The sequence below is a fragment of the Mesoplodon mirus genome, assembly GCF_964341445.2.
Source record: "Mesoplodon mirus genome assembly, chromosome: 4".
Lineage (NCBI taxonomy): Eukaryota > Metazoa > Chordata > Mammalia > Artiodactyla > Ziphiidae > Mesoplodon > Mesoplodon mirus.
The window spans coordinates 61,941,982-61,967,730 of record NC_138979.1 but is presented as its reverse complement, the minus strand read 5'-3'; the positions used below and the strand labels follow the sequence as shown (position 1 = coordinate 61,967,730).

The 25,749-nt window shown below is 50.3% G+C and overlaps 1 protein-coding gene across 2 annotated transcripts; it reads left to right on the top strand.

Moving 5' to 3' along the window:
* Positions 1–38: 38 nt before the first annotated feature.
* PKM (pyruvate kinase M1/2) lies at positions 39–25,612 on the top strand. 2 transcript variants are annotated; one of them, XM_082618514.1, is made up of 11 exons: positions 39–166; positions 10,793–10,977; positions 11,824–11,915; positions 14,713–14,844; positions 15,312–15,498; positions 16,245–16,515; positions 17,849–17,999; positions 18,281–18,433; positions 22,062–22,228; positions 23,971–24,152; positions 24,863–25,612. In XM_082618514.1, the coding sequence occupies exons 2-11, from the start codon at positions 10,821–10,823 to the stop codon at positions 24,967–24,969; spliced, it is 1,599 nt and encodes a 532-aa protein (XP_082474640.1). In that variant the 5' UTR covers positions 39–166; positions 10,793–10,820; the 3' UTR covers positions 24,970–25,612. The 2 variants fall into 2 exon arrangements, with proteins under 2 accessions (XP_082474640.1, XP_082474641.1); XM_082618515.1 differs by lacking the exon at positions 22,062–22,228 and adding an exon at positions 21,513–21,679.
* Positions 25,613–25,749: the final 137 nt, after the last annotated feature.

The following is a 25,749-nucleotide window of genomic DNA, read 5'->3' as shown; positions in this document are numbered from 1 at the left end:
GGGAGCCAGGATTGGGTGGGGGGCGGGGCGGCGGAGGGATTGCGGCGGCCCTTTAGCTGGGATAACCTTGAGGCTGAGGTAGCTGATCCCCGCACTGGAGCGACGCGTTGCGAGCTTTCAGACCTTTCTGCGGTAGCAGCGCATCCCGAGCCGGACGACGTCGGAGGTGAGTTTGGGGAGAGATTGGGCCATCCGTCCCTACCGGGGCTCCGTCCCCCCTGCCAGTGCGGAATCCTGGCCCGCCTGCGCACTCAGTGTGGCGCAGGATCCGTGGCATATTAGATTCACTCGGTTGGGGTCTGGAGAGACGAGAAAGGCTGCCCGCGCCTAGGGCCTCCTCTTCAGAGCCCCCAGCTCCTGCTTCTTCCGAAGGCAGATGGGTCAGCCAACCCCTTTTCTGCCCCAGTCCCTGACCTTCCCCCACCCCCAGTCTGGTCCCATCCTCCCCTCCCTTTACCTCCCTCTTCTGTCTGGTCCCATCCTCGTCTTCCTCCCCTTATTCTCCCCTAATCTGATCCTTTCCTCCCTCAGTCTCCCTCCTCCCTCCCCACTTTGCTCCCACGCTCGCCTCCTCCCCTTCACCCTTAATACTCGCGTTTCGTCTTCATCCTGTCCGTGTCTCCCTCATTCTGATGCTTTCTTTGTAACCTCTCCTTGAAACTCCTTCTTTAGCTCCGCTCCCCCGTCCCTCCTCCATTCGGATTCTGTCCCCTCCTCGTACCTTCCCCCATTCATGCCCTGGCTCCCGCCCCTCCCCCTCCTCTCTGGTCACGTTCGCTCCACCGCATCCCTCTTCTTTGCAGCCTCCTCCTCGCCACCCGCGTCCTCGCCCCTCCCCCTCTGTTCTGGTCACGTCCGCCTGCTCTCTCGCCCCCGCCCCTCGGTCTCCCATCTCAGTCCTGTCCCCTTCTCCATCAGAGTTCCCCAGTCTCGGGCTCTCCTGCAGCCCCGGGCCCACGTCCCGGCGTCACCGCCCGAAGTGCTGTGGTCTGCGGCTGGGCGGGCTGGCTCGCGTGCGGCCGGGAGATGCAGCGGCGGCCCGGGGCGCAGCTAGAGGGTTACGTAACTCTTGGTCTTCCCTGCTGCAGAGGAAGAAAGGATGGTTGCCCTGTGGTGGCGCGTTCCTGTTTTGTGCCGCTTTGAATACGATGGGGCGGCCGCAGGGCTGCTCTTGCTCCTAGGAGGTTACTGGGCTCCATCCCGCCAAGGCGGGGCTGCACGTAGCGGCCCGGGACCCGCCCTGCATCGCCCCGCCCCGCGGGATCGCGGACCACCGACCTTCGGGCCCGTTACCGGCCAAGCACATCTCTGGCCCGACAAGCCTCCGCATGCTGCTCAGAGGCCTCCTTGCGTTCGAGCCACTCACCTGGCTCCCCGCCTCTGCTTCTTGTTACTTAACAGATGCGGCCGATTGTAGAGCGCAGAGGCCACGGGTTGGGGTGGGAGCAGGTTATGGGGAGAGTAGAAATACGTCAAGAGCTTGGTGCCACGTGCCTGCATTCACTCAATAAAAACTCGTGTATAAAGAGCTGTTTTGGGGAGCGGCGTGGACACAGGATGGTTAAAATGGTTATAGCCCACGGAACTCACCGTCTAATTAGGGAAAGAACATGAAAGTTATCAGTGGTAAGTGCTGTGAGGAAGGTACACACTTCCTGCTGGGGGTTGAGGGGAGGAGGCCTCACACTGGGTTTGAAGAAGCAGGAAAGCACCTTCCAGTCTGAAGGTTATTTAAAGACCCAGTAATGGAGAGGCATCCCTTGGCTTCTTATCTGTGTCCTTGAAGCCCAGGACACTGATCCTCCTCTGCACAAATCATCCTGATAGTTGAGGTCCGGGCATGATTGACAGAGGCATTGGGAAGGTGGAAACGGGCTTTTTATAGATCAGGTTTAACTCATTAACATACTGACTTGAGTAATGGTGGGAGTTCAGCCTCTGGACCTCAGTTTCCCATGTGTAACTTGTAACATTTTTCCTCTTGATTGTTGAAAGGATTGGTTGATATATACACACCTACATGGATATATGTTGAATACTCAGTGCAGTGTCTAATCTCAGGTGAGATGCCTCCAAATGTATTCTTTTGGTCACTGAGCGCAGTGACTTAAACCGTAATTGAACGCAAAGGCTCCTCTTCTGTCTGCCATCCCCAAACACATACTCATAGTTAATCTTTGGGAATTAGGCTCTCTAAATAGCAGACGTCTCCTGGAAACCAGTCCCCTCCGGGATCCTGGTACAATGTTTACAGAGTAACTAATAATGTTACTCTTCAACTCTCCACTTGCTTACAGGGGCTCTTTGGTCCTCTAGACAAAGGAAGGCAGGAGGGGGATGATTTGCAGCCTTTGGTGTTTGGCTACAAGAGTAGAAACAAACTTGGAACCCCAAGACTGAAATCTTCACCTGTTCCATTCCCACCCACTCCTGGTAGGGTTCTGGGATTTGCTCAGCCAGCTGGTTAAGTGTGAGGTTAGGATTAGAGGCAAAGGACAGTAGCTCCTTGTTAGCCGTAATGAGGGTGTGGCCACTCCCTGGGGTAGAGAGGAGGGCCTAGGTCAGGACTCTGCAGCTTTGTTAGCAAATAATTCGCCCTCAGGTTGCCTGAGGATGCTGTTGGGAATGCAGTGGGCTGTTCTGAGGGGAAGAGTATGTAACCCATCACCGGGTCTGTGTGTGTAGGTGGGGGAGGCTTTGGGGAAGATGACTCAACCTTTGAATTTATCTGCTTTTAAGAGAACTCTCTTGATTGGGTGAGTGGGGAAACTGCATTGTGGTCTTTGCTGGCTTAAAAAGTCCCCTCTCCCCTTTCAGTGAGTCAAATAATGAAGCATGCATTTCCCCCAGTTAAAAGTGTCTCAACTAAGTGACAAATGGTTGGTGGAGGTCCCCAGGCTCTCTGTCCTGCGCTTAGGTGCAGCATGGCAGAGCCTCATGCCCAGGTGATACAGTCTGCACACCTGTATCTCTGAGCCTTGTGCAGTGGGCATGGCAGCCATTTTGGGAATACGGGTTGTAGTGGACTTGAATAACGATGACTTAAAGAATGTCCTTGAACTCATTTCTGAGTTACTGGACTTGAGCCTAAATATATGGACATTAGTCTTCTGTCTAGGGTAGCTGCTCTCACTTTAAGCACTGCATTAGAAGTAAATAATTTAAGTGTTGAATTCACAGTTTAGCCAAGAGCATTATTGGGTCTTTAAGAATTGCAGCCCCAGTGATTTGGCAAGTTTGGTAGTTGTTACTCTAGACAGAGCTAGCACCTTATGGGAGGTGCTTCTGTGCTTTGAATATTGTGACATTAATGTGGGGTCACAGGAAAAGCCATATTATTTCTTAAAGCTGTTTATTAATGTTGAGGCAGTGGAAGTAATAAGGAAATGGTTGAGAGCAGGAAGGTAGAAAAAAAATGCAACTCTTGATTACAAACTTGCACTACAGGGGTTTTTATTTTTCTTCAGCTTTTATGAAGGCACACCAGGGTGTGTTATTTTGGATAAGAGCCAAGACTGAGGTGAAGGTAGGGGGAAATGACTCATTTGACATTATCTTTATTTCTGAATTATTCAAAATATCCACAGTCAAACCCCAGTTAACTGGTACACCGCAAGACTGAGTTGTCCGTGGGAGCAGAGTTTTCTTGCAACCTTGTTGAGGATCTTGTGAAATATGTGATTTATTTCGTCAGTGGTCTTATAGGACCTTGAGTCATCACTTTAAGCATCAATTCTGATACAGATAGGAATAGAACTAAATGAAGACCATTCTTTCTTTTTTTTTTTTTTTGTAGGGGTGGGTGTGGGGCTTTGCGCCCTCACTGCCGAGTCTTAACCGCTGGACCGCCAGGGAATTCCCAGTGAAGACCATTCGTAATACTACCATACTTCTGGGAACTTCCTTTTTTTTTTTTTTCTTTTTCTTTTTCTTTAACCACAAGCCAGCCTTAGACTAGATAAATGAATAGGCTGATTATTTGGGGCTTTGTTAAAGAAGCTGTTTTGGGAAGGTGAGCCAGCGTGGGTGGTCAGGCAGCCTCTGCTCTACCTTTTAGCCTCCTGCTATTACTGCTCAGCTTAGGAGGGGAGGTTGGCACGGCCACCAAGTGGTGCAGCCCCGCCCTTGCGGCCGTTTTTCCTTCATTGGTTTGTGCTGGTCTGCACGTAGGAGGGAGAGCCAGCCTGCAGTACTTCTGGTGGCCTCTGTGACTCACCTCCCCCAGTTCTTTCTATAGGCAAAACTCCTGGGGAACTGTAAGCCTCTCTTTCCTGACGCCAGCAAGCTGTGTTTGGAGGTCAGATAAGGGCTTTAGTCGGGGAGATGCCAAGACCAGATATGATAGGGCAGAAAGGTTGCTGGTCATAGCATTTCAGAGTATGGACCAGCTCAGCTGATGCAGTTTTTAAAAAAAAAAAATTCTCTGAAAGGAGTCCTAGCCCTTCCAAACATTTAATCAACCAACAGATAACATTTAACTTTAGACAACTGGTATCACTCCTATCTCAGGTGATGAGTGCAAAATAATTACTCGGTCAGCTGAGTCAGTCATGGTATATGAGACAAAGTTGTACACATTTTGGGGGAGTGCTGGAGTTTTGATCTAGTTGAGGCAGGGAAATAAAAGACTTGGTAAACAAAACTATCCTGATACCTGATATCCCTCTTTTGTTATTACATTAGAGAGCAGATTAACACATGTCACCCAACAGATGGGCAAACTTTTTTTTTTTTTTTTTTCTTCTTCGGTGCGGGCCTCTCACTGTTGTGGCCTCTCCTGTTGCGGAGCACAGGCTCCGGATGTGCAGGCCCAGCGGCCATGGCTCACGGGCCCAGCCGCTCCGCGGCATGTGGGATCTTCCCGGACCGGGGCACGAACCCGTGTCCCCTGCATCGGCAGGCGGACTCTCAACCACTGCGCCACCAGGGAAGCCCTAAATTTTTGTTTTAAGTCTAAAGAAAATCTGGATTTTTTTTTTTTTTTTAACTTTTGGCTGCACTTCACAGCTTGTTTGGCTACACTGCACAGCCTGCGGGATCTTTGTTCCCCAACTAGGGATTGAACCCAGGCCCTTGGCAGTGAAGGTGCAGAGTGCTAACCACCGGACTGCCAGGGAATTCCCTGGATAAATATTAATGGTCAGTTCTGGGTGGTAAAAATCCAGATGTTAATATTTCTTTCTTTAGTTCAAAACAAAACAAAATAGAAGCAAACCTATGATGGTTACTGCAGGAAGACCAGGTATAGTAACTAGGTCAGTGCTCTGGGAGAGCTGGCACTGCCCTTCTCCTTTCATTGCCCCCTTCTTCTCCCTGCAGCTGCGATGCAGGGCAGCTCCTCCTTTAAATGCTGAGTCAGTGCCTCCCTTTGCTGAGGCCATCACCCATCCTGGTGTTGTACCTGACTTGCAAAGGCCCTAAATCAGTGTCCCAGGTTCCTTGCTGCTTCCAGAGTGTAAATATCATGCCCTGAAGCATTGCTTCATAATTTTAAGCCTAGTAAGGACCACAACTCAGCAAAAGGTTCATCTAAACTTCCTCCTTCAGACTGAACCAGTTCTCTTCTCCGAGCATCTGCCATCAAATCCTCGGCATCTGAGATGGTAGAGGTTTCTCTGTCGGGACTTCCTGCCCTGGAGTTGAGTGGTCCTTTTGTGGGTAGGCTCATTTAGTATCAGCTTTTGTGCACTATTGCACACTCGGATTTGAAATAGGACCTTGGGCTCCTGCTTATAATGTTTGTCACTTAGTTCTAGCCCTGAATAAAAGAGAAGGGAATTTTACTTGAACCTACAGGTGGGTTCATTTTGTTTTGTGTAACCTGGTGACACCAGACTTTGCTTTCTGTTACGGGGCCTGCTGAGGGTAGAATGGACTTAATATAACTCCCATCTCTTAGCTAAAAACTGCTTGTCCTTGCCCTACTCCATATGCAAATACTGTTGTCATTACTCTAACTGTATATGAGGATGAACAGCCATTCACTTCAGACCTTATTAGGTTCTGTGGCTTGCCAAGCACCCATTTTGATCTTCTTGCTACCACAGTCAGATTAGGGCCAGTCTTGGGAATTACATTTTTCTGCTCCATCGTCTAGGAACAGAGCTCCTAGAGAGCAGGCTGGCCTGAATGCCTTGTCCAACACGTTGTGGTGCAAACTTTCTAATGGATGTTGGTGTTCTGAAGATTTGGGAATCCCACCTTGATGCTGGCTTGTAGACTTAAGAGGTGTAGGTAGCAAATGGATGTCAGAGTGAGAAACACAATCATAGGTACCAGGTGCCATCATTATTGAGTTAGTCTGTATGGTGAGCTTGGCATCAGAGCAAAAATTGGTGCAGGGAGCTCTGGCTGGTTAAATAAAGATTTTATGCAGGTGCGGGCTCATAGGCCAGGCTGGTTTACTAGGGCAGAATGATGTGGGCTTTTGTGAAAGCTAGAATTGGTGGAGTGAAGCGTGATTCTTTCCCAGAACAACCTGCCAACAGTACTGACACTAAGTGGTGGTGGGTATTTTTTCTTTTATGATTTTCACCCTCAGGTTTCTGAAGAGTGACCAAAGAATTGTGTCTGGCATAAACAAAACTATAGCTTTAAAGAGCCAGGAGCCACTTGAGAAAGGCAAGGTGGGAGTATGGGCCCCTGGAGCTGAGCTGTGACTGTGCCTGCTCCGTCCTTTCGGCCCACACACACTGAGGCCTCTGATGGTGTCTCGTTTCTCACAGAGGAGAAATGGCTCTGAGGAAGGTCCTACAGCAGGAGCTCAGGCTCAAGAATAAGGCTCCCATACCTGGGCACAGCATTTGCCCGCCATCAGTGGCTATGCTGGGCTTCCACGGCTGGCTGGAGGTTGCCTCTGCATGTCTGTGCCTCCTGCAGAGGAGGATGCTGTAGTGAGTCAGACTGGCATGAGCTGGCCGCGTCTGCTGGCAGGCACTGTGCAGACAGCCAGCCTGAGGGAGGGCAGCTCTTCCCAGAGGCCTGCCCTGAGAAACCACCGCTGAGGCTGCTGTCCAGGGGCTGGGGGAGAGTCCAGAGTGTGTTTTAGGTAGGATGGGCAGCTTGTGCTCCGGAGAAGAGGCTCATTGGGCAGGAGAGCCCTGACCCTCCCTGCAAGGGAGGCTCTGGGGCAGAGCCTGAGGGGATAGAAAACCAGTTGGTGACCTGGGCATGAGACATGAAGTCCCTAGTTTGGTAGAGGTCTTTAAGGACGTCGTGAGATCTTGTAGGAATGTGGATGGACTTGCTGATAAGCCAGCTCTTTTGGATTGCTGGTGTGCAAATGCACTCAAACAAAATTTCACTTGTTATTTTTGTACCTAGTAACCTGGGTAAGCAAAAGATCAGAGCTTGCAGACCTCAGATTTAATTTGAGATGGTGAAATAGGGTTAGTGTTTGAGCCCAGTATAATTGTATCTGTTAATAGCATCTCCTGTCCTTGAGGCAGCCCTTCTGTACCAGAATATCCTTGTCACAGAGATTTTGCTCTGATGCTTGAGGACAGACTAAACAGGAAAAGAATTTTGTTGGATTTGGGCATGTGACTAACAGGTTTTTTGGCACAGAGTTGTCCTATGGACCATATTAACTTTTTTTTTTTTTTTTTGCACTTTGAGATTCTGAATAGATCAAGGTTGACTTTTTATTTTTTTATTTTTTTGGCTGTGCTGTGTGGCTTGCAGGATCTTAGTTCCCCAACCAGGATTGAACCCAGGCCCCAGCAGTGAAAGTGCCAAGTCGTAACCACTGGACCACCAGGGAATTCCCAAGGTTGACCTTCTTAGGTCAGTGAAACTATCCTGCAGTGCCTTTGTGATCTAGGGCCTAAGATGCATTATCCCACCTCTACTGTGTTTAGAATATTCCTGAAGTACCTAGAGCAGCAGTTGAATAATGGAACGGGGAGCTTCACATTTGTTTTAATCCCAACACTTTTACCAGAATGCTTTTAAATATATCATGTTAGAAGAGGTACATTTGTAATTTTTCTTATTATGAAAATGTTTAGTATCAGTAAATTTTTTAGTAAGGAGAAGAAAGAAATTTGCAATTTGCTGTAATCCTACCACCCAGATAACATGTTGATAATATTTTGTTAGATATCCTTCCAGTCCTGTTATGTATGTTTAATTTATTGCCCCTTCCCGACCCCCCCCAAAGAAAAGGGAGAGGGACCAGGTTCTTGAATAGTGAAATGTTAGTAAACCAAGGTTTAAGGAGACTTTAAAGGAAGGCAATCTTTGGGGTGTTAGGGGAGGGGATAAAGCATTGCAAAGGAGCCATTAAGAACTGTCTTACCTGCGAATTTTCTGTTACCAGTTTCTTGGTATTTTCTTGGGTGGCTTCTGTGTTTTCATTTATAACATAGCTGAATCTCTAGGAACAGCTACTACCTACTACTACCTGGATACCTGGTTCTTAAGGTAGTTTCTCCATTACCCCAAAGAGCTTTAGGTGCACTCAGCTTTTACCTTAATCCTTATACAGTTCTTCAGGGCAAGCCTTTCTCAGCTCCGAGCAGTCTTTGCAGGTGGGACCAAGGAGCCACCCTGAGCCAAAAAAAGAGCATTTTGTCACCGGAAGCCCAAGCCCAGAGAACACAAGGTGTGACACAATCAGTGGCCCCAGCCGGGTCTTTGCAAGGAGACCCTAACGTCTCAGGTCTAGAGAAGATCCAACTGATGATTTTTAAGAAGAGTCGGGTTAGTTACTTCAACCCACTCATTGAGATCACAATACAGTCCTCGGACTGGATGACTCCCTTCGCCTGGAGGCCACAGCAAGGCCTGTGTGTTCCAGTTGCCTTGGTGTGCCACCGGGCACCATCTCTTCAGTAATGTTCCCTTAACAGCCAGACTCACCTAAGCCCAGGTGCTCTGGAGCTATATACACCCTACTTCAACCGTGAGTGCAGGTAAAGGGACCCTGGCTGCCCAGGCCGTGCTGTCAGGAATTCAAAAGTTCCTCGGATTTGGTGGGGAAAGGGACATAGGTATAACTTTGATTTTGACAAAGAGGCATTAAGATACTCTGAAACATCATTCAGTAAACAACTGGAATACCCCCAAGTACTTGGTGCTAAGGGATACAAAACCAAATAGGTCACCGAGGAGAGGATGTTGTTTTCATTTTGGTACCTGGTATGTTGTAGGGAGTTAGGAAACACATATTGAAAGGAACAGTATATATGCCATGTGGAATAGTTAGCTGGTATCTTATTTACTGGTTTTTAAAGATTTAGTTTCTGTAGCTGGGGACTTGTAGCCATCAGTTTTCAACAGCTTACAGGAAATTCACTCACAACTGGTCGCAAAGCTTCTTGGGCTTTTCTGGACTTCTCGAGGGTGGCAGAGATGGGTTTAGATGGATGCTTTGTTCGAGCCACCCAGAGAGGCCACAGAGTCGGGGATGGAGGAGGAGACAGAGTAAGGGTTACATGTATGGGGTGCCTTGATTTGGAGCCCTGAGATTTAGGAGGTGGTGGGACAGGGCGAAAGAAGGGCTTGTTCCTGAGCCTGGGCTGAAGCACTTAGGCAAAGGATTTGAGAAGGAGTAACCCTTGGTCTGAAAACTTGAGGAAAGGAATGGCATTCTGATGAGGCATGTCAGGCTTCTGGCTCACATCCTTCCCTGATGGTTCTTGAAACACTGCCTGGAAGCTTCTCAAGTCTCTGTCTGTAATCAGCTAACTAACCAGCTGAGTGAGTTTAGTTGTAAAGTCAGTAATGAAGAAAAGCAAAGGCAGTTGTGCCCCTGTTCAGGATTGTGACCTGGGCTGATTAATTACCTGGAACAGATGGTCTTTGTCACTGCGAGTGGCGTACTTGTCAGTCTTAGAAAGGGAATCTGGGTGGTGCATTAGAAGATTAGCTGGGGGAAGGATTTGACAAGCGTTAATTTCTTCATAGTGCAACTCTCCTGTTAATGTAATTGTAATAATTTTAGAACCAGACTAGTACCATTATGGTTATCCTTGGTTTGATGCAAATTGCTTTGCACGTCCTAAAGTCCTTCTGACCAAAAGTACCATATGTAATTTTTAGGTACAGATTCCTGGGATGAAAGATTTTTGCATTCAGGGTTCTGGCTGAACTTTGCTTCCTGTCCAGGGAATGGTTTTTATTGCTTGTCAATGGGCTGTGACCTACTCTCCAGCCTAGGATGAATTGAGTAATGGACTTACGTGGTCCTGTGGGTTAGTGAAAACCTAGGACTCCAGAACTAGGAGGACTGCCTGGATATTGGTTGTCTCTATGACCAGGAAAGTCACTCTGGGTTTGGTTGGGGATTGTTAAGAGGAAGTGTGGGTGCCCCTCCCCATAGCAGATGTTTGTAGCTTTGAGACAGCTTTTCATACAAAGTTCTAGATTCACCAAGGTACTAAACTAGGGGTGAGTTTTTATATCCCTGGAAGATTGGTTGCAACTTCCTTTTGAGGAAGCTCCTGCAGTGCATGTAAATTGATGTTATTTTTATAGGATTAGCAGGGATGCTGTTGAGGTAGATATTAGCCCAGTGTAAGGGAGGCATGCTTACAGTGGATGCCTGGGACGTACACGTGTTGGGTACATGGTTTTAACTTGTTCTTTGAGGCCTTTTCCACTTGCTCACAATAACGTGAGCCCGTGGCCTGACTTGAGGAGCACCCACACAGCCAGAGTGTGGCGGGGCTCCCTGTGGCTTCTGAACAAAGCATGCTTGTTGAGTTAATGTGTAAGCAGGAAGCAGCTTCCTGTGTCAAGCTGTATATTATAGCCGCCTCAGGCTTCTCAAACTGATCACTCTCTTCAGCTCCCCTGGACCCAAGACCTCAGAAGCCATGTCGAAGCCCCACCATAGTGATGCCGGGACTGCCTTCATTCAGACCCAGCAGCTGCACGCGGCCATGGCTGACACATTCCTGGAGCACATGTGCCGCCTGGACATTGACTCGCCGCCCATCACGGCCCGGAACACCGGCATCATCTGCACCATTGGTGAGTGGGGGGTGCCCCCTCCCCCCGAAACATGGGCTTCCTGAGACAGTGACCTTTCCTCTCCTGAAAAGACTAAATAAATGTGGCAGACCTGGGTACTGAGCAAGATGCTACAGAGATTCTTATGAGAACTGGTCAGAGGAGTTTGCAGTAAAGAATTCTTTATGCTTTCTGCGTTCTGCTAAAGGTAAAATTTAGAGGGTATCTTCCTTAGTAGAGCATCTCAGAGATCTAGGGAAGGATCTTTTTGACATGCTCTGTACAACCAGAATTCTGTAGTTGGACATCTGGCTGGGTTTCAGGGAGAGCATAAAGGGCTGGCCAAGACTTACCTAGGCTTTCCTAATTAGATGGAGCCTGTAGAATTTGAAGGAAATGGGAGATGTCCTTCTAAATCAAGAAAGTAGGGACTTCCCTGGTGGCGCAGTGGTTGAGAGTCCGCCTGCTAATGCAGGGGACACGGGTTCGTGCCCCGGTCCGGGAAGATCCCACATGCCGTGGAGCGGCTGGGCCCGTGAGCCATGGCTGCTGAGCCTGCGCGTCCGGAGCCTGTGCTCCGCAGCGGGAGAGGCCACAACAGTGAGAGGCCCGCGTACTGCAAAACAAACAAACAAAAATAAATAAAAAATAAAAAAATAATAAAAGGGCTTACTTTAAAAAAAAAAAAAAAAAAGAAAGTAGGCTAGCACAATAATAGTCATATGTATGTTTTTGAAAGAATTTTGAGTTATTTGGGGGTAAAAATTATCAAGAGTTCTTTAAATTGAAGCAAACTTAAAGTGTTATTCCTCCTTTGGATAATTAACACTTAATGACTTTAAAACTTTTTTTTTTTTTTTCTACTAGGCCCAGCTTCCCGATCAGTGGAGACGCTGAAGGAGATGATTAAGTCTGGAATGAACGTGGCTCGTTTGAACTTTTCTCATGGAACTCATGAGGTGCGCCTCGGCTGGCTAGTTTGGCCACTGGGGCAGCTTGTAGGAAACGGGGCGGGGATGTCCTGTTCATTTAGCCAGGGTGGACTGGGCAAGAAAGTGTGGGTTTTACAGCCAGTGGGAAGATTGTCTTCACCAGCCCATCCCTACTTTCTCTTCCCCGTCTCCTGCCATCTCAAGTGGCCAGGTCTCCTCAAGCAAAGAAGACCTCCTTTGTAATTGGCCCTGGTTCTCCCCAACACCTGTGCTCCATTAGCCCTCAGCAAGGAAAGTGTGCAAGGGTTCCCCTGGAAACTCCTCTAACCCATGGAGCTTGACACTCCTGCCCCAGGGTTTCTGTAACAGCTCATAACTGCAGTGACGAACCAGTAAGTTACCTTGCAGGTTATTCTGGCCTAGTTTAGACCCAAGATAAACTGGGCAGGTCCAGGAGAAGGGTTTCCATTATTGCAAGTGAAGACTGGGTCTAATGCACTAACACCATCTGGCATATAATACCCTACCTAATCAGCATTGTGTTCCCAGCCTGTCCCTTCCCGGGGGTTTTGGTACATTAAAATAAAGTCAAGTCAGCATACTTCCCCAGCAGTCTGGTAGGAGTGTCTTAGTGCTGGGGCTGTTGATGAGCTGACCTGACTCGTTGGACCTTACCCAGGGACCAGGTGGCAGCTACTGGGAAGTGCTCCATTCGTGCTTCTGTTCCCAAGATCAGAACAAACTCATTTTGAGGAGTGTGGGACCAGCCTGAGGGACAGTGCCTAACCTTCAGGTTCAACCACAGGCCATGGGATTTCATCATGGTATTAACAGAGGAGGAATGGGGGAGGCAAACTTTCCCTCCTCTTGACCTCTGTATTTCCTGTTCAGGATAAAGAAAATGCTACTCTGTGAGGTCAGGAGGTGAGGGGTTGCCCTCTGGCATTTGGAAGTTGGTGTTCAGTTTCAGCTAAAAATAAAGCCTCAGGAAGTGCAGTCTGAGAGGTGAATTCCTCCTTTCTGGAAACATGAGAATCGTCATTGTAGGTTTTCTAACCCATGTTCCATAAAGTTTATGGCCTGGCAGGTGTCCGGCCTCCAAATATCATGGGGGCCTGACCAAGTTTAGATGAACTGTGCTCAGCAGGCACCCTGGGCAGGTTAAGACATCCATGGATGGCATTCTGTAATTTTCCAAAGGCAGGGCGTCCTCGGCAAGAGTCACTAGGCATTCCTGCAAGTGTTAGCTTAGTCCGAAGAGAGAACTAAAGACATGATTGAATGTCAGTTCACAACTGATCCCTACTGCTGGCCTGTGCCAGGGTCTCCTGTGTGCAGGGGGAGTAGCAGAAATAGATTTTAAGAAGTTGACCTTTAACTAGGCTTTATGGCCTCTTCCATCCAGTAAAATAATACCACACAGCTCGGAAATGGCAAGAGCGAGTGGTATCTGCCCCTGCTGGAGCGGGGCTGGCTCAGAGATTTTGTTTTTTTTAAACTACAAGAGGCATTTGGAGATTATCTGTGCTTTAACTCATCTTCCCAGATTAGAGTTGGGATTAAAAAACAAAACAAAACAAAACACCCAAGTCCCTCTTGTGGGTTTAATTTGAGGTTTTTGACCAGGATAAAACTGTGTGGTCCCTGGGATCAGGGTTTTGGAAACTGGTCGGAAATTGTTCTGATGTTACTTATATAATGTAAACAGTGTTAGTCTGATGAGTGGCTGGGACGTGCTTTTCCAGCTCTTGACAATTTTAAAGACTCTTCTAAGCAGAGCGTTGGAATTGCTTTTTCTCTCTCACTCTGACAGAGGGACGTGCACATGTCTACGTCTGATCTATTGGTTTTGTTGTTGTTGCATCTGATCTTTTGTATTTTATTTTTTTGCGGTACGTGGGCCTCTCACTGTTAATGGCCTCTCCCGTTGCGGAGCACAGGCTCCGGATGCTCAGGCTTAGCGGCCATGGCTCACGGGCCCAGCCGCTCCGCGGCATGTGGGATCTTCCCGGACCGGGGCACGAACCCGTGTCCCCTGCATCGGCAGGCGGACTCCCAACCACTGCGCCACCAGGGAAGCCCCCACGAAGAACTTTTGACATCTTGGCTCTGAGTCCCTTTTTAGTCAAACAGGAATGGCAAATGGAAAAAGAGAAAGGGCTTCAGAGGCGAGAGTGAAGCCAGGATTTGTTGCAAGTGAGAAATGGCAAAGGTCAGTTAGTTCGGAGAAAGGCGTATTCCCATCTCTTTCTGTTCCACTTCCGTTTCTGATCAGACTGCAGGAAGTGTGATTGTCAGAACTAGGCCTGCATGACCTTAGCAGTGAATTATTTAGCTTGGGCCACTGTTAGCTTAAGTAAATAACTGAGTTTGAATTGCAGTTGTAATCAGTAGAGGAAAAGCTCAGAATTACCAGATCTATCAGTCTGACATTGATGGCCAGATCAGTATTATCCAGATAGAAGTCCTAGGTTCTTTACCCCAGTCGTCTGCTTTATTTGCTGAGGGTATTTGATGAATCTTAGAGGGGGAAAAGGGAGACAAGCCTCTTTTATGTTGACATGCCTTGCCACCAAAATGTAAATATTCCAAAGTTCCTAAGATTTGCCCTTAGAGTGGGTGAGGGCTGTGGTACAAGTGGGTAGAGGCCAAGGGGGTTGACGTAAGCCAGTAGAGGATGCTCGGGGAGTGGGCAGCGTGAGTGTATACGCTGGAGGTGGAGGTCTAGAACAGCCACAGCTCTTTCCTGAGTGATCAGCTTCAGTGCCGGTCCTAGATCCTAGTGTGTGGGAGGACGCTTATCATCTCCCCTCCTTTCCCCCAGTACCACAAAGAGACCATCAAGAACGTGCGTGAAGCCACGGAAAGCTTTGCTTCCGACCCCATTCTGTACCGGCCAGTGGCTGTGGCCCTGGACACTAAAGGACCTGAGATCCGAACCGGGCTCATCAAGGGCGTGAGTATCCTGGGGAGAAGCTGGAGAAAGGTGCAGGGGACCCTAGAAACATCCTCAGCAGTCTGTCCCGGCTGGAAGCCACGTTTCTCAGAGTTTAGGTCTATAAATGAGAGTTTTATCCATCACTGTAAGAAGTCTTGATTTGATCTACTTCGCTAAGAAACAATACCAGAAAGGAACCTCTTTTACACTCCAAACCTATTTCCAGGTCTCTAACTTGGGGGAGCAATTTATTTGTCTCTTTTCCCCTATCATTAAATAGTATAACTAAAACATTCTAGGTTTCTCTTGGGTTATTTCCTTGAAATATACTAAGTTAGACAGTCTGATTATTTCTTTCCAAAGGAAAAGGCTTTATTGTTATTTGCAGCTGAGATTTGCTCCTGTTCCCTGGAGGAAAGAGCTTGTTTTCTCCCGCTAGGAGGGCCCGGTTTCTTTGGACTTGTGGTTTACTGTCTTGTCTGCAGAGCGGCACCGCCGAGGTGGAGCTGAAGAAGGGAGCTACACTCAAGATCACCCTGGATAACGCCTACATGGAAAAGTGTGACGAGAACATCCTGTGGCTGGACTACAAGAACATCTGCAAGGTGGTGGATGTGGGCAGCAAGATCTACGTGGATGACGGCCTTATTTCCCTGCTGGTGAAGCAGAAAGGTACGTACGCGAGAGTCAGGGTCTAATTGCCTAAAACCAGCTCCCGTCTCTAAGTTTCTCTGGTAGAAGATAGCTTATTTGGCTGGCAGTGAGATTGGGTCTCTATATTCTCAGAAATTCCTTTTATAATAAACTCCTATCCTCAAAAACAGATTTCACTCCAACTTAACTGAACTCTTGGGGAGGAGATGAGAAGGTTTCTTTTTTTCTTTCTTTTTTTTTTTTTTTTTTTTTTTTTTTTTGGCTTTGCGGTGCAGCTTGTGGGATCTTAGTTCCCCAACCAGGGATTGAACCTGGGCTTTGTGCCACGAAAGCGTGGAGTCCTAACCACTGGACCGCCAGAGAATTCCCGAGATTTCTTTACTCATCTTCACTACTTTAGGGTTTCTGCTTCCCTCCTCCATCCCCTCAGTAGGGTACGTAGAGGACTCCAGTGTGCCTGGGAATGAGAGCTAACATTTAAGTGCCAGGCACTATTCTGAGCATCTTACATGATAATTTGTTTGAATTTTAAAACCATCTTATGAGTAGATATTATTATCCCTATTTACCTGAGGCACAGAGCGGTTAATTGACTTGCCCACGGTTACACAGTTAGTGGAGCTGGGATGTGAACCCTGGCAGTGTGGCTCCAGCACCCACCATGTGCTATTTCCCAGTTCTCTGTACTGGGGAGAGCCTGCTTCCTGGTTAGGACAATTTTGCCCCTGTGGCTCTGCCTCTCTTACCTACTCCATTTCACACAGGTCCTGACTTCCTGGTGACGGAGGTGGAGAATGGTGGCTCCTTGGGCAGCAAGAAGGGTGTGAACCTACCCGGGGCTGCTGTGGACCTGCCTGCCGTCTCAGAAAAGGACATCCAGGATCTGAAGTTTGGGGTAGAGCAGGATGTGGATATGGTGTTTGCGTCTTTCATCCGCAAGGCATCCGATGTCCATGCAGTCAGGAATGTCCTGGGAGAGAAAGGAAAGAACATCAAGATAATCAGCAAAATTGAGAATCACGAGGGAGTTCGGAGGTAAGTCCACCCGACTGTCCCTTGCCTCCTTCAGCCCCAGCCCAGCTTTCTGAAGAGCACGATATATCCTGTGAATACTTGGCTACCTGCCCATCAGAATGAGACTCTCAAGCTTATCTCAGACCCACTGAATCAGAATATCCTACGAGGGGGAGTGGAAGGCGTTGGTATTTCAAGGAAAAAACAAAAGCTTCCCAGGTGATTGGGGTGCGAGCATCTTGATGTTGTTCCGTGAGCCCAGAGACCAGCATTGGAGAGGACAGGGTCACTGCTTCCAGGCTCAGGAGCCATTGTGCTGCACTCCTGACACTGCCTTTGTTTGCTGGAATTGGGGACCACCAAGGGGGAAGACAGCAGGCTCTCAGGAAGGGACTCCCTCCCTTGGGAGCCCTGTGGAAGCTCGGGGCCTGGTGTTGACACTGAAGCATGGGCCTCCTTGTCTTGCCTTAGAAAGCAGCCGGCTTGGTGATTGGGCCAGCTCTGGCATGGTATCTGCTTCTGAGGGGAAAGCATGCCGTCCTCCTCCAGGTCCACATTGTCCCAGCACAGGTCCACCACCTCCCTAGTGCTCACCAGGTAGGGCCTTATGAGTAAGGCCAGCTGGGTGACATCTGTTCCTCTTTGGTTCCCTACTAGAACCCAGCGCTGCTGACACCCCACACCTACTTGTGGGGATTAGGTGTGTGCTTGGGAAGAGTGGGGGGAGCAGTCATCCTGTTGTGACTTTTCCATCCTCAGCTTTGTGTCGATGTCTTTTGTACCGGGAAATTTGGGGTCCTCCCTGTGCCATGGGTCCTCCAAGCCATGGGTGCTTGCTGACCTTGGCTCCAGGTCAGGCAAGGCCATATTCTCATGCCTTCAGCAAGTTGGAGGGGGCCCCCTGAAGGAGCAGCCCTCAAGTGTCCTTGGCTGGGAGAGGCCACGGACCTTTGTGTCTGGAGCAGTCAGCCGCCTTGGGTTCCCTTTCTGCCCTGGAAGTGCCAACTGGAATGAAGATGGTAGAGAGACACCTTAAGAGGGGCCTCATAAGATGCAGATGGAGAGGAAATGAGCCTATGGGACTTTGGAGGATACCTCGTCCCCTCCCCTTTCCCCCAGTGATGTGTCCATACTGGTGCTAAAGAAGCCCAACAAGCAGAACTGCTGGCCCCCTTTGGGGGACTGAAGTAGCTGGAACACCCCACCACCTCCATGCATCCATCATGATGTCGTGGGTAGTTGTCCTGGTGCAAGGATGGCTAAGTCAGAGAATCCCAGGAAAACTTCCTTTGCGTCACCTTACTTGTGGCCCCTGTTCCATATAACCTCTCTCTTTTTCCAACTTCCCTGTCAGGTTTGATGAGATCCTGGAAGCCAGTGATGGGATCATGGTGGCGCGTGGTGATCTAGGCATTGAGATTCCTGCAGAGAAGGTCTTTCTTGCTCAGAAGATGGTGATTGGGCGGTGCAACCGAGCTGGGAAGCCTGTCATCTGTGCCACGCAGGTATGTGCCTCTTCCCGAGTTTGCATCCTTGCACAGGGAAGCTTTGGAGGCCACACACACACACGGAAGCTTTGGAGGACATACACACAGACACACACACCACAGGGAAGCTTTGGAGGCCACACACACACACACACACACACACACCCTATCCCACCACCCCTCCCCTGCCCCGTGCACCTACACAGAGCTGTACTCTGCACATACACATGATCCAGGGGGTCAGTTTGTGTCTGAAGACAGCCCAGGCCACGTCTCACGAATACCCTGTCCCCTGCCAGATGCTGGAGAGCATGATCAAGAAGCCTCGCCCCACCCGGGCTGAGGGCAGTGACGTGGCCAATGCAGTCTTGGATGGAGCCGACTGCATCATGCTGTCTGGAGAGACGGCCAAAGGGGACTACCCGCTGGAAGCTGTGCGCATGCAACACCTGGTGAGTTCTTGGGGCCCGCCTATCACCCTGGCTGGGGCTGGGATGGAGGCGAGCTCTGGCACAGAGCGACACCTTTTAGGCTTCTGCGCCCACAATCTTTTATTCTCCAAGTCACAAGCAGAGTGAGGAGGTGTGTGCTGGGGGCGTGGAGGTGTCTTGTCTTTTTTCTGTTCTGCCTGCCTGCCCACACCCGTCTCCTAGTTTCTTCTGTTCTGGAGGCGGCCTCCATCAGCCATAGCACAGTCACTCCTGTCTGCAGGACTGTGAATCCTTCCCTTGGCTCAAGTACTGGGATATCTGTACCTCTTCCTCTGGACAGCCTAGAGGACCTGAGTACCTCTGCCCTGTTCTGGAAAAGGCCAAGAGCTCCTGCTCGCAGCTGTCCTGTTTGGCTTCCATTTTGATTCCCCACCTGTCCCCAGCCAGGTGCCTCCCTGACGGGGGCCTCTGGGCCTGCACTGGAGGCTGTTGCCTGCACTGACTTGGCTGCAGGCTGGCCTTGCATGGTGCCTGCAGCAGCGCCTGCTTTGCTGAGCTGTTGCACTCGCCCTAGACTAAAAACTGGGGTTTAAGTGATGGGTGACAGGCCCACAAATAGAAACAGGTGGAAGGCTGGCTGATCCCACCTGGCCCTGGGGTGAGAGCATCTGGAGGAGCCCTGGAGGCCACTCCTCTTTCTCCTGTGGGAGCTAGCTTTTCAAGGGTCTCCCGCTCTGCCATGTCCCACAGCCTGGCTGCTCCTGCTCTAGAGCTTACTGAAGAGTTAACACAAGATGGGTCATCAGGCCTGGGAAAACGAGTGTTGCAAATGAACTTTCACAACAGCCCTAGGTCGCTGTTGATAATGTATAGCTCAGTGAACTTGCCTCTTACCCTGAAACGGTGTTTCTTTGACCTTCCTATTCGCTTTCCAGCCAACAAAGGACCCCAAGCCCTTTGTGTGACACCCCCTCCCCTGCATTCCCCCAGATTTAAAACAATCCCCCCAAAAGAACGTCTGGACTAGATAATCGTCCTTCCTTCATTTTCTATGTGATTATTAGGCTTAGATGGCTTCCAGAGAAGACATGAGAGTTATATTAAATACTTTTTCAGGCATGAAACAAGACATCTTGACTACAGATGTCTTCTGGTCTGTCCTTGGCACCCTGGGTGGATTTGCCCATAATGAAATTGGTAGAGACCAATCCCTGTCCCTGGGACAGCTGTGTTTCCTGGCTGATATACCACCCTCTGTGTGTGTGACATGATTGCTGTCACAGATGCTCATGCACTCTGGGCTCATGGTCATTCTCACAACTGCCCCAGTGGTGAATGCTTCCTCTCTCCTGGGGGACAGTGGACCTTGAACCTCTCCCCTCTAGAGTGGCTGCCATTGTGTTTATGGGTCTCCACACATCATCCCTTCTCTATAACTGCCTTGCTTAGTTGTGTGGCCCCATTGCCTCTGAGATGCGAGAGTGACCTTGACCTGATTTATGGAACCATGAAACCACATAGACTGTAGGGACTTTCATGTCTCTACCAAATTTAACCTCTCAAGGCCTTATTTATGAAATGAATTCGATGGGATATGTTTAATTATAGCCTTAGCGTTAAATTTCACTACTATTGTTAAATGTCTGTTAAGTCCTTGTGTAGATTGACGTAATCTCCATAACCTCAGTGAGATAGATGTCACCCCATATTATAGATGAGGGTACATGGTAATAGGGCTTGAGTTTGGACCCAGATCTGCTGACTCAGAAGCCAGTGTTCTCTCCTGCAACATGGTACTTCATCTAGCAGGAGATCAAGACAGGTATCCATGTGGGGCCTGTACTGGGGTCACAGTCTAAGAACCAGACTCTGGGCTCTGAACCCATGTCTGTTTTTCCATACCCCAGTCTTTCCTTTGAACAGACAGACACCTTAGAACTGCAAGATTGGGATTGCATGGCATTGCTCAGGAGATAAGTTATGGGGTCTGGGCCAGTTGGTACAGGCCTCTCCTGTCCATGTCACCAGTTAACACTGGCCAACAGCTTCCCCTCTTACCTGTCCACTGCTTTCTCCTTTATCTCACTGATGCAGTTGATATCCCTTAACTAAGGGCTAGACAGTACCAGGTATGGTTCTCTTTCCTGTTCATGTTTCCTGTCCTTTTGGGCTGCATGCATTCCATTCTTGCAGGAAGAAAACCTTTAACCTAGCAAATTCTGCCACTCATCTTCTTATCCTGTCAAATTAATGAGGTGGTATTCCTGATTCTTCCCTCACCCATCATTTTCTAAGATGCTGGTAATTGCATTATAACCCTCTAAAGCTTAAATTTTCTTCCTAACTCTTGGTGTTATCTGAGCCAGGTGGTCTGTAAATAACTCAGTGGCTTTCTCATGGGTCTTTTAATCATTTGAATTAATCAAATGTCTTGTTAAACTTACCTGCGTGTTTCTACAGGCACTTGTCTCTTCACATGGCTGTTCCTCCTGACCTCAAAGCTCGCCAATTTTCCACCCGCCTGCTTAGAACGCGTCAAGCCGCGTGACGTTGGCTTTGTCTGACCTCAGTTTTCCAGCACTGCTCAGTGTGCTTGCACGGCATGCCATTGGACAGGCTGGTAGCATCCCTGTGTCCGAAGCCAAGCAAGCACTCCATGTGTGCGTGGAGGCCAGGCATGAACCCTGGTAGTAACCACCAGACAGCCATGTGAGGAGGGAGGCCTGTTCCTTCCTGTGAGCTGTGTTCATGAGGCAGTGTGGTCAAGTCCTGCCAGGGAGCTGTGTAGGCCCGGGGGCCCAGCCTCTGCATGTTTCCATGCCCAGGCACTAGAGCCTGCCACCATACTGTCTCCCTCCACCTCCACCGCCAATCAAAAAGTCCTTCCAAAATCAATAGATCCTTCCAGAACGGAAGAATCAATTTCCCCTCGGTTGGAGGGGAAGCAGTAGCAGTTGATATTTGAAATCCTCCACACATCCCTAAGCGGGCTTTCATCACCCTGCCTCTTTGCATCTGCCTGAAGGACAGACTTAGCCAATTAACCTAAGGTACCTTCCCCTCTTCCTTGCCTCCCCTCCCCTCCCCCTAAACCTTACAGATAGCTCGTGAGGCTGAGGCAGCCATGTTCCACCTCAAGCTGTTTGAAGAACTTGCGCGAGCCTCAAGTCACTCCACAGACCTCATGGAAGCCATGGCCATGGGCAGCGTGGAGGCTTCTTATAAGTGTTTAGCGGCAGCTTTGATAGTTCTGACGGAGTCTGGCAGGTAGGGCCCCGAGGGCAGGTAACTTCCAGCCGCTCTAGAAGACAGCCAGGGCCCAACCCTGCACCTGGGGCTCGCACTCAGGACCTCTCCTCTCACCTGCAGGAAGCTAGCCAGGGAGTCAGGGCAGGCCAGGACCGCAGGGTCCTTCAGCTCGGCAGGCACAGCGACGTCACAGGCGCCTGGTGAAGGGCTGTTTCCTGCGAGTCTTGATCTCGCTTAGCTCAGAACCTCCAGCGATTGGGCTCTTCTTGGCCTCTGCACCCAGGGACACGCTCCTCACCAGCTGTCTGTGCGACTCTTCCCCTCCCTCTCCCGTGTGACACGGCTCTGACAAAGCTCTGTCCCCCTCTCGTCCCTCTGGACCGGTGTTGCCTCTCCCTAGATTGCCCGTGAGGCAGAGGCTGCCATCTACCATTTGCAATTATTTGAGGAACTCCGCCGCCTGTCGCCCATTACCAGTGACCCCACCGAAGCCGCCGCCGTGGGTGCCGTGGAGGCGTCCTTCAAGTGCTGCAGTGGGGCCATAATCGTCCTCACCAAGTCTGGCAGGTAGGAGGTGGCAGCGGCTCCCTGGGAACACCCAGCTCGGCGGCACCTTTCCTTGGGGGTCCTGGGAGCAGTGCACTAAACGGTGCTCAGATGGCACCTAGCCAAGGTAAGACCCCTCAGCCTGTGCCCGGGACCCTGCAGGGACAGAGCTCCCCTGGCCCCCTGGCCAGGCTCTGGGAGCGAGCAGAACCCCTGCCCTGGGCCTGAAGGACAGGATCCCAGGCAGCACTCACAGGCGTGTCAGACCATTTGGGTCCAAAGCAAGTTTATACCCTCACAATGAACTAGAGACTTAATTACATAGACAGATAGACTGATGACAAATGGTTGATATTTGAAAGCTGTTTTTCTCAAAAAGTAAAGGATAACCAGTTTTAATTATTCTAGTTGCTATGTGCTCTTTAAAAAGTTCAGTGTGGAAAATTACTGCTGTTTGCTGACATGCTGTTTGGTTGGTGCACCCGTCCCATCGGTCTTTGAGTCCCAAAGACAAGTGGGTGCTGCCCAGGAGAGGTCACCGTGGTGTGTTACTGGCACTTGGGCCGTGCAGCCAGGCTGAGAGGCCTCTGCTCGGCCTCAGGCTCGGGGCCCCTTCCAGATCACTGGGCTGTCGTGCTTCCCTCCCTGGGTCTGGGGTGTGCTCCTCCTCCACAGGGCAGCTAGGGTTTCCTGGAGGAGGCGGGTGGAGAGGAGCAGACAGGCAGCCCCACGCACAAAGGAGCAGCAGATGGGATTGCCTTTAGGACCAGGACACACGATGTGTGCAGATGCCCTCAGTAGAGGGCTCGGGATGAAAAGCTCCCACCATTTGGGTTGACCTTTGTGAAAAAGTCCAGCCTTTGCTACTTGGCTATTTTTAGCTCCAGGCTTCTGGGATTTCACTCAGCAAGTCCTGACTTTAGCATTTGCTGCCCTCTGAAAGCCTTGTATGGAGGCCAGGCCTTAACGCAGGGCACCCTCTGCTGTGACATGGCTTAAGTTTCCCTGACACCTGTTGAGTGTCCTCACAGCTTCCAGGCCCAAGTTACCCCTGCAGGCTCCTCTACCTCCCGAGGCACATCTGCAGCCACACGTGTACAGTGTCAGTGCTGAAGGAAGCACCTGGCTCTGGGGCTGTACAGGGGTCCTCTCCCCTCCAGAGGGACCTTCACAGGCAGAGCCTCCCCCACTGACACTCCCATCCCCTGGTCTTGCCTCCTGGGTAGCACCTATATTTCTAAGTCTCACTTAGATATTCAGGTTTGACTGTGGGGCTCTACAGCCCAGTTGCTGGGACTGTTTCAGGGACCCAGGGGGTCACGTGGAGTCAGTCAGGAGAGGGCATGGCAATAGGGAAGACTTGCGTTGTAGATTCCAAGGGGGACTGGTGGGCCCTGCTCCTGTTTTCTTGCAAATGTCAAGAGTCAGGTGCTATTCCCATGTTGCTTGGCTTGTAGCTGCTGCCAAGTACGGGCCATGTGGGGTAAGTGGGGGAAACTGACCTTGCTGGGTCAGCATGATCCTGGGGCCCTGGCCTGTTGGGAGGTGGGTAGGGCAGATGGGTAGCATAGCTATGAAGAATTATGTGCTGTGGACGATACAGGATGATGAGCCGTCCCAGTCTTGGCAGCAGATGTTGAAATGGCCAGAGAGCCTCAGGCTGGCATAGGGAGTTGGATTAGAGGGTGAGTTGTTGCTGAAGGCCCTGAGGAGCTTCCTGGGACACTGTTTAACAGTTCTCGTCTGCTTGTCCCCCATCTCAGGTCTGCACATCTGGTGTCCAGATATCGCCCCCGGGCCCCCATCATTGCTGTGACCCGGAATCACCAGACAGCTCGCCAGGCCCACCTGTACCGCGGCATCTTCCCTGTGGTGTGTAAGGACCCAGTGCAGGAGGCCTGGGCTGAGGATGTGGACCTCCGGGTGAACTTTGCCATGAATGTTGGTGCGTGGCTGGGAGCAAGGGCTAGAGGTGGAGGGGTGGAGAAGGTGCCTGAGTACTGGTCTCTCTGAGACCCTATAGAAGGGGGAACATGTTGGCCTTTGGGTGCAAGAGCCCTAGCTGTCCTCACTGGGAATATTCTCTGAATCCTTCATCCCATTCCCTGGAGTCCTGGGCTGAGCCCAGGAGGGAAGAGGGGCCTTTGAGTTGTGGGGCTGAGCACCCCAGGTTCTCTCCTCACTCTCTTCCAGTCTGGGATCCAAAGCAAAGGACCCTCGATAATCGGGGTTGTCCATTCTTTGGCATCTGCTCATTATTGAGGTTTTTCATAAAATTAGCCAGAGCTCCTGCACTTGGGGCCAGCACACGTACAAATTATGTATTCATATGGCCTTTGTCCCAGTATAAGAGTAGGATATCATGTGATGAGAGGAAGCAGCTAGCTGTGACCTTGGGCTGGGCTCTCCACCCTCTAGAGTAGAAAATGAATGATGTCCAAAGGTCCCTGCCGACTCTGCCATCTGAGCCATAAGGCTATATCAAGGCTTCCCTCATCCCCTTTGCCTGGGCTGTGAGCCTGGCGCCACCTTGTGGTGTAAGGGAGTAAAGGCCCGTCAGCCCTGCTTAGCTTCCTCTGACTGTGGGGCAGTCTCCCAGGTGCATTCCTTCTTGGCTTGATTCTTCACTCACCAGCCCCTCTTCTCTTCCTCCAGGCAAGGCCCGAGGCTTCTTCAAGAAGGGAGATGTGGTCATTGTGCTGACCGGGTGGCGCCCTGGTTCTGGCTTCACCAACACCATGCGTGTAGTTCCTGTGCCGTGATGGGCCCAGAGCCCCTCCTCCAGCCCCTGTCCCATCCCCCTTCCCCAACCCATCCATTAGGCCAGCAATGCTTGTAGTGCTCACTTGGGGCTGTGGTGTGGCACTGGTGGGCTGGGACGCCAGGGAAGAAGATTAATGCCTCTGTGAAACACGGCTGTTTTTAAGACCCTGCTTGGGTGGGGTAGTTCAGAGCTGGGCCACCCATCATGTGGCCCCATCTGAGCAAGGGACGAAGGAGGGGTGCAGGCAGGTCTGGAGGCCCCAGAGCTTCACATAGAGGGCAACAGCTCCTGCTTCTCTTCCTTTGTGTACTCGATTCAGTTCTTGTAGAAAATGGATACCCAGAGAACTCCCAGCCCTGGCGTGGGATCAGGAGATAGTCGGCTAAGAGTAGGGGCCTTAGGGAATGGGGCAGAGGTTCCAGTTTAAGCAGACTCCGGCCCTGGCCCTTACTTGCTTCTCCAGCCCCCTCAGCCTCCCTCACTCCCACCTTGTTGTGCACTGTGCACTTCTGTTCCTTCACTCGACTGTTGCTGCAGACAAACACTCCACCCTCCACCTTCCATTTCCCTCACTACTGCAGCTGCCTCCAGGCCTGTTGCTATAGAGCCTACCTGTATGTCAATAAACAACAGCTGAAGCACCTGTTTCCTCTCTTTTCTGATGGGGGGCGGGTGGTTGAACCCTGCCCTCTGAGTAGGGTGAAAATGGTAAGAGCCCTGTGGCTCCTGGTGAGTATTCCTGTGTAACAACTCAGGCCACCTGCCATCCTGTCCCCTG

Excerpts from the sequence above, each read along its gene's own strand:
- PKM (XM_082618514.1), top strand. The coding sequence starts at position 10,821 with ATGTCGAAGCCCCACCATAGTGATGCCGGGACTGCCTTCATTCAGACC. Across the intron at positions 10,978-11,823 it reads CGGCATCATCTGCACCATTG|GCCCAGCTTCCCGATCAGTG; the intron begins GTGAGTGGGGGG and ends TTTTTCTACTAG. Across the intron at positions 18,434-22,061 it reads CTGTGCGCATGCAACACCTG|ATTGCCCGTGAGGCAGAGGC; the intron begins GTGAGTTCTTGG and ends GCCTCTCCCTAG.